The 7,986-nt window shown below is 34.3% G+C and overlaps 1 protein-coding gene across 1 annotated transcript; it reads right to left on the reverse strand.

The window, feature by feature from the left end:
- Positions 1-4,340: 4,340 nt before the first annotated feature.
- Positions 4,341-5,862, reverse strand: LOC108378041 (uncharacterized; the record flags this gene model as incomplete). The annotated part of the gene is made up of 3 exons (XM_017634341.1): positions 4,341-5,283; positions 5,346-5,603; positions 5,687-5,862. Coding segments are annotated over 3 exons (843 nt in total), but the record flags the coding sequence as incomplete, so codon positions are not given.
- Between the last annotated feature and the right edge of the window lie 2,124 nt (positions 5,863-7,986).

Consider the following 7,986-nt stretch of genomic DNA (forward strand, 5'->3'; position numbering starts at 1 on the left):
ATGGATTTCATTAATTTTGCCTGGAGTAAATTAAATGACATTGCACAGACGCAGAAACAGAATAGTAAAAAGGAACCACGCAATGCTGAACCAATCAATCAAAAGAAAATTGAAAAAATGGCCGAACAAATAAATGCAGTCACAAAGAAGAAATCCAAAAAAATATAGGCCTTAGTCAAAATCTATAAATCTAAAACAAAGTTGCTGCACTATACAAAAATAATCGCTCTGTGGATGACATCATGTTTGTTTCAAAACAGCTCGTAAAGTCACAAGTAGTGAAGGAGGAGGGTGAGTAATAAATAAAGAAACCGCGCAATGCGTAACTTGCATAAACCTTGGATCTTAACTGGGATGAGTTAAATGTGGTATGGGGTAGTGAAAAGAAAATAAGTATTTTAAGTAAGTCAATGTTAAAGTAATAAATAGTTTTGTTTAAACTATTAAAAACATAAAAATAGCTGTGTGTATTTTGATTATAAAACGGCAAGTTTACTTAATGCGGCGGTCACTAAACAAGGCTTTAGATTTTGCAAGACATTTAGTCATTTAAGTACATCTGATGTTCGCATCGAAGATTTTAAATTTTTTATCAAACAAATTAAAATTTCAATAGATAGTTTTTGTTTGTTGATTGTTTATAACTTAACCAAACAACAGTGCATAGATGTACGTGTTTTGACCTTTGGTGATGAAATGCTATCAAGGTCTACTGTTTATGATCCGTATAAATGCATTATAGCGTGGTCGTATTTCGTTCGCCGATGAACATTGAGAAGATCGTCCAATAACGCTTTGTACATCAGAAAACATCGACGCTATGCGCAGGGCGATAATAGAAGATCGTCATGTGGCATATAGTGAAACTAAGGCGAGCTAGGCATTCACGCTCCTACCATTCATACAATAATCCATGAACATTTGACCGTTAGACAAACGATGCAAAAATACTAGCCCGACATGTCAAGGAAGTTAAACCACATCGCAACAGGTTACATAACTTGGATATACAGTGTCGGCCACTTGAGTAGCGCCCCGTTTTGATCGTTAGTATTGACAGTTTTCCTTTCGTTTATTTAATATTCATTTATTTTTTATAAAAATATAACATACATATATGTATTCTATAACATAAACTATATATGTTAAACCGATTTTCGGACAGTATTTCATTTCATTTATTAAATGTATAAGCATAAGTACAATAAGATATAATCTTTAACAATACAACGAATTTCTAATTTAAATACAGAGAAAGAGTAAAAAAATACAATATATAAAATTATAAATAATATCAAAGTGCCAACACAAACAAAAATTGCAATAATATTGCTCGTCAAAATGACTGTTGGTAGGCCATCGGTGTTTGCCTGTGGAATTTGCGGTCACAATACAAACTTTACAAAATTTATATAATAATAATAATTCAATAAATTTTCATCAATACTTAAATATTTTTGTACCCCAGTAATTTTTGTTATAACAATCTGCAAGCTTTAAGTTTCTAAAAAATCGCGTTGATTTTTGATTTTTTTGCCGAGGGTGCTTCGCTTTTTCTTCCATTAAAAACAAACCTTGAACAAGAGTTTGAAATTTTTATGAATTGAATATTTGTTGAATTATTATAAATTTTGTATAAACTTTGAAAATGGATTTATGTTAATATATCGTTTTTTTATAGAATATGTTATACTTATATAAAAAATTAATAAATATTAAATTAACAAAAGCGAAACTGTCAATACTGAGTATCAAGAGGGGGCGCTATTCAAGTGACTGGCGGTGTTTGTACAAAATCATATCCGTTGTATTGAGCTTTCAAAATAAGGAAAAAAAAAAAAGTGTGCGCGAGAAGCACTTCGAGACAAATGGTCTCTTGTTTCTTTGTAATAACGGGTCATTTGACTATAGTGATCTTAGAGGAATGTAGGGCAGTTCATTTCGAGCGGCACACAACCATTTGTTTGGCAACAGGTTTGAACGAATTGAGGAAAAACAACAACAAATAGGGTCAGTTTTTCAATGCACGGCCGTAGTTTAAACTCAGTTTAAACGCCCGATCTGGCTGGTTTAAACTAAGATCATTTGAAGTCAGTTTACTTAATCTAAATTTAAACTGGCACTGAAAAATTGGCGCATAGTATTTCATCTAGCCAATGCGAGCTTTTACACATCCAGTCAAACAAATTAATTTTTAAGCACTCAAAACATCGAATGGATGGATCATCCGCCGTACAGTCTTGATTTGGCACTAGAAAACCATGTTTTTGAGGTACATAAATAATGCCTTCACTGCTTGAAAATGCTAAACAGATTATTTTGAACGCACATACATAGGCATGCAAAAATGTATTAATCATACTAAAGGATATATTGAAAACCAATAATACCAACATTTTTTTCTTACATACTCTAAGGCAGGGCCGGCGAACCTTTATATATATACGTGCCATAATTTCCAAAGAAATATTCAATGTATCCATGACGTGCCGACAAGAAATCAGGACTTATCACCGTTCGTGGATACATTAATTGACACATAAATCGCACAAAATTTCAATTATCAAAAATCAATTAAGCGTCTCTTGAGGCGGATTCATCGTTCTAGTTCTGAACTCTTCTTCTCTCTGGGAGAGAAAAGTGCTGAACTAAAACGATGAATCCGCCGTTAAATGTCTCGTGTGTACTTTACGTGGTAGGTGGTGAGGACTCAAATGCATAGGCAGGTTTAAATTTTATCAAGCAAATGCCAGCTTCTGCAGACAGCTAATAGTCTGAAATTTAATTCGAAGTTTCTAAAATTTTTGGTTAAATTGGGTGATGGTTTTTCTAATTCGATTGACTCTAACTCTCTCCTTGTTTTGACAAAGTTCTTAGTTCATATTGAATTACACTGAAACCCAATCAGCTGCATTTCAAAATCTTCGATATCTAATTCATGAAATTTAGACAAGTTCATTTAACCAAGTGAAGTCACAGCAGGATACATAATAAATTTGAGTGTTTCCGATAACTCCTTGAATTCAGAAAACCTCGATGAAAATTCTTCAATGACAGAAATAAAATAGTGGCAAATCAGCTGCACTTGATAGTAGTTGGTTGAATAAGGAAAATAAATTAGCAACAACAGTTTACGGGGTGTACATAGCTCAGTGGTTAACGCTTCCGACTTTGAACATCGATTACGCAGGTTCGATCCCTGCTGAAGTCTAGAAAAAAGAAGTCTGATGAGGAGATGTGGTGATCTCCGAAATAGTGCTATAACTTCTACCGCTTAGACTTTGTTGCTTTTTCAATTTGTCCTAATAAACAATCGTGGTACAAAGCTCAATAAAAATATTAAAATTTATTATTAGAATTTATTACCAAAGAAGACTTCGGTGCCTCTTGATCGGTCTGGTTTTTCATGTAAATCCCAATCGGGTAAAAAAAATTTTAAGTTTGGGAAATATATGTAATTTTTGAAACAATATCTTTACCAAAAACTTTCAAAAGCTCAAATGAGATCTGTCATAATTATAACAGTTTTATTAGGTCCATTCCTTATCTTTTCTGACTAAAATCTGAAAAGTGTCAAAATGCAAGAGGGTAATAGGGCTCTCGCACGAGGCGATTTTTCAGGCAACTTTTGCGTTCAACTCACGCAGGGTTGCACGAAAAAAATTGAATGGCTAAAAATATCAAAATATAAAAAAATATCAAAATATTCGCCATAAAAAGGCGTTTGCATTGTTCAACTTTGCATTCTACTTTTGGTTGAACGGCCTTTCAACTAATCGCTTTCAACAAAGTTGGTCGCCAGCCTACATTTAGCCATTCAACTTTCTTTTCGTGCAACCCTGCGTGAGTTGAACGCAAAATCGCCTCGTGCGAACACCTTTTGACAAAATGCGCTCACTAAAAGGGAATAACAGGAAAAAGTAAAGGAACGCAAATAACCAAATTTTTAGTCCAAAGAATGGAACAACAAAACTAACGTCTAATAAGAATAGAAATGTATGCACAAAACACATTCACACAAGCGCAAGCACATTAAAAACTTACTACATATCTGTGTTCGTATGGAAAAGTAGCTTATGTCGAAAGGCTGGCTTTAGTATAAATCGGCATTCGCAGCATACGATTCCGAATGACTCACTGGCGGTGAGCCGTTGAGAACTTTTGGCAAATAAACGTGCAAAAAATAGCTCCGATACTAGCAAGTCAATATTCTTATTAAGTCTCATCAAAAAAATCTTTGTCGTTTAAAGAATAAAGGGAATGCCGTATTATACTAAAGCCAGCCTTTCGACATAAGCTACTTTTCCATACGAACACAGATATGTATATCATTAAATTTTTGCCTCCTTCCATTTTCACTTCACTTTTTTTAGTTCTTAGATTATTCTCACTTTTCGTGTATTCTTTAATATCCGTTAATTTGAATTCAGTTGAGTTTGACACTTTTCATGATTTTGCCAGCAAAAATTCTTCTGACTAAATCTGACTACTTCGGACTATTTCTGACTATTTCTGGGAGATAATTAATGTCCAATTATTAGCGCCTTCAAACTTTACGTTAAAATTCAATAATTTCTGGCAAATATATATGGTTTTTACCATTAAGTTTGCAAACCACGTATAAGCCTATCACTATTTTTGTGACTACGACCATTATATTACAACCACAACATCACAAAGCTTGTTGATGAATGATGCACTGCCAGCCCTGATCTAAGGCCTAATTTGATGACCCTCATATCATATGTAGATGTTATGGATAGAATTATAAAATTCTTATATTAGACTTAATAAATATTAAAGTTAATTAAAGTTAATTTGTCTAAAGCTTTTCGTGCGTAGAGGAGACCATCCTTTGCTGCTCACGAATGTGTTTAAATTGTTTTTTTAAGCCGAAGTTCGGCTTGCAGATTCGATTCATTTTGACTTTCTTCATTCATTCCGTTCTCGCTTTCCACTGAACTACCATCAATTTTATTAGCTGCTTCAACAGCCGCACTCTGTAGTTTCAACCCATTTTGACCTGCGGATGTAATATCTTCGTCCACGTTTTGCTCGATAAATACGCACTCGGGATTAACTGCTGCACATTCCGTAAACGAATGCGCTTGGTCATTTTCATTTCTTGCGTTCAGATATTTTTCGAAAAATCCACGACCTACAATACGGAAAGCCATGTTGCTGAGTGGATTCAAACGGGAACGGAACTCCATTTCACAAATAAAGCGTCGGCGACAAGCTTGTGAATCCAAGCCCAAAAACTCAAACATTAATTCTGCAATCCTAACAATAAAATAAATTTTAATCTAGGATTTTAACTTCCGAACTAAAATGTGTTAATGTACCTTTCCTCCATTTTCATTGGTCGCTCTGTTTGTTGCCGATGCTGTGACGTATTTATCTGTTGACGCACACTTCGTCGCCCAAGTCGATGTGTAGCTGGCCCTGTTGACGGTACCACTTCTGCAGTAGCAGTTATATCTTCTGAATACGAACCGGCGTAGCCAGAGTAAGGGTCAACTGAATCTGAACTACTAAAGGAATGATCGAAGTGGGGCGAATGGTCGAGAGAATATGGTACATGATCGTGAGCAAATGATGGACTAAGAAATTAACAAAAAAAAAACCACATTAAATCAAAAAGCAATACATAATTGGTTTTTATTTAATAAATAAATTCACTTACGGCGGGCGGTCGTACACAATAGTGGGTGAGTCGTGTACAATCCCAGTAGAACATTTATTTGGCCAGACATACCGTAGGGCGACGAATACTGCGCTGCCGACGAAGAAGCCCACTACGACAAGTTTTACTTTGACCCAATAGGCGATAGCAAGAGCATGCCAACCCCAGAGGTACCCTAAAAATTACAAATAGAGCATAATGATTATGTGATCAGTATTCATGTGTATGTAAAGCTGCGAAAAATAAAATAGTAGCAAAATTTAAAATGGTATCGTTTGGAACTTTTGCTTATCTATTTGTTTTTAATAATTTTCATTAAAAATAAAAGTTTCAAAGCTTGCAGAGAGTGCACTAAACTTCAAAAAGTTTTCAGTGGCCTTCGATTTGGCTAAAATTTTGCATACAGCCTAATTTCATACTATAACTGACAGAAATGGACTTAACAAAATTGCCTTCTTAAAAATTATTGGCGTGGCAAATATCGATAAAACTGCCAAGTTGGATGAAAAAATCCTTATAAGATCATTATTCCTTGCTATAATTACTCGTTGGAGAGGTAATGAATCATATCTTCGATGTTTTTGCAAAAGTGCCCATCGACCAATTGCGAAACCGCCAATTTTTCGGCACTGAAATTTTACAGAAGAACGAAAAAACGATTTTTTGAAGGCATTGCCTTGATAGGCGGTATTTTGTCTAGCCATTATTTTACAAATCTGTTGTTTTAATAACGATTTTGCGAGGCACCCTGAAATTGTGCATATGGAAACTGTGCATACGAAATAATGCATATGAAAAAAACCGAAATAATGCATAGATGCAGTTTCGATTGAAAACCGAATTAAAGCATATAATAAAGACGAAGTAATGCATACATGCACAGTTTCGGTTCAAAACCGGAATAATGTATATGACAAAAGCCGAAGTAATGCATATGACCCAAATCGCCGAAAACGAAACCAAGGGAAAAAATATTTTTTCCCAGGTTTCCCAGATTTTTTATTATATATGGATCATACATATTCTTAGGTATCGGACAACATAAATATTAACACGAATTTCCTTCTCTCAAACATGAAAATTCACTTAATCCTGAGACACCTGTAAAATAACGAAAATTGAACTAAAGGGTAGTATATATTTAATGACCAGTATTTTTTGCATTTACTTGCTTCTCTTTGCTTGTCTTGTATTACTTTGAAGTTAATAAAAAAAAAAAGTATTCGACAAAAAAATCAGCGATTAGCTTTCGATATGAAAATAAAGTCGGCAGTATTTATTAATGTAATGTAACAGTCTGAAATATTAAAAAGTTTTTTTGCGCGGAATCCACAAGGCTAAAAAAAGGGAAAATCTAGTTTTCTGCGAGCATTTTCGGCCTTCTTTCACAATAAAATAAAATAGTTCCCTGTACTCTTCATAATCTTGGGTGGAAAGCTATTTGTAACGTACAGTCTTTTTTACTAATTGAATTTTCAGGTAACATTTTTTCTTATTTAGTTAAAAGCTCAGTTAGGGCTCAGTTTACAAGCAACTGTGTAAGCTATTCAACGTTTTATTCTCCCATAGCATAGCCAAAATTTTTATTCTTTCTAACTTATACAGGCTCAGAAGAAAAGGATTACTTAGAAAAATAAAAAACCCGAGAATTATATAATTTCAAAAAGGAATCAGCTCAAAAGAACCGAAATAAGGAGCTAAAAGCAGAAGACGATTTTCCTATTATGTAATAAAAACTCGATTGGAATTATTTCGCCTATTTTTCTAGTACTATTATTATCCTTCAAAATGCATTCTCGAATGGTGCTACATATAAGATTTTTCCTTCAAGAGTTACGGCTACCCTAACTGCCGTGTCCTCCAATCTAACATCGCCAAACCAAGCATATGCTTTCCAACTCATTACGCAATCTTCCAATGGCCAAAGATTCATAAGGAAAAATCGTAAATGGTAAGAAGCCATTAAAGCCGTTTTACGGGTACTTAACCGCGAAACATCTTGGCGCAGTTCTAAGATCGAGCTCGAGTTTTACGCAGAAAATTACTTCGGTAACGACATACAGCTGCACAACAGACACTTTCAAATTTGTATTCAAATTTATCATGCTCTTAATTTCTTTGAATTGCATGTCACATCGCAAGACTACTGAATTCATGCTACTTATTGGAAACACACTAAAAGTCATCTAAAAAACTAATTATAATCTTATCCCTACATGTATGTATATCGCATAGGTAACGTAACAGTCTCCAGGTTTGTTCGTCGAAAATCCAGCAAGAATTATCCAACACTCAAAATA

This window comes from Rhagoletis zephyria, unplaced genomic scaffold (genome assembly GCF_001687245.7).
Source record: "Rhagoletis zephyria isolate East Lansing unplaced genomic scaffold, Rhagoletis_zephyria_1.1 Rzeph_scaffold_13225, whole genome shotgun sequence".
NCBI lineage: Eukaryota > Metazoa > Arthropoda > Insecta > Diptera > Tephritidae > Rhagoletis > Rhagoletis zephyria.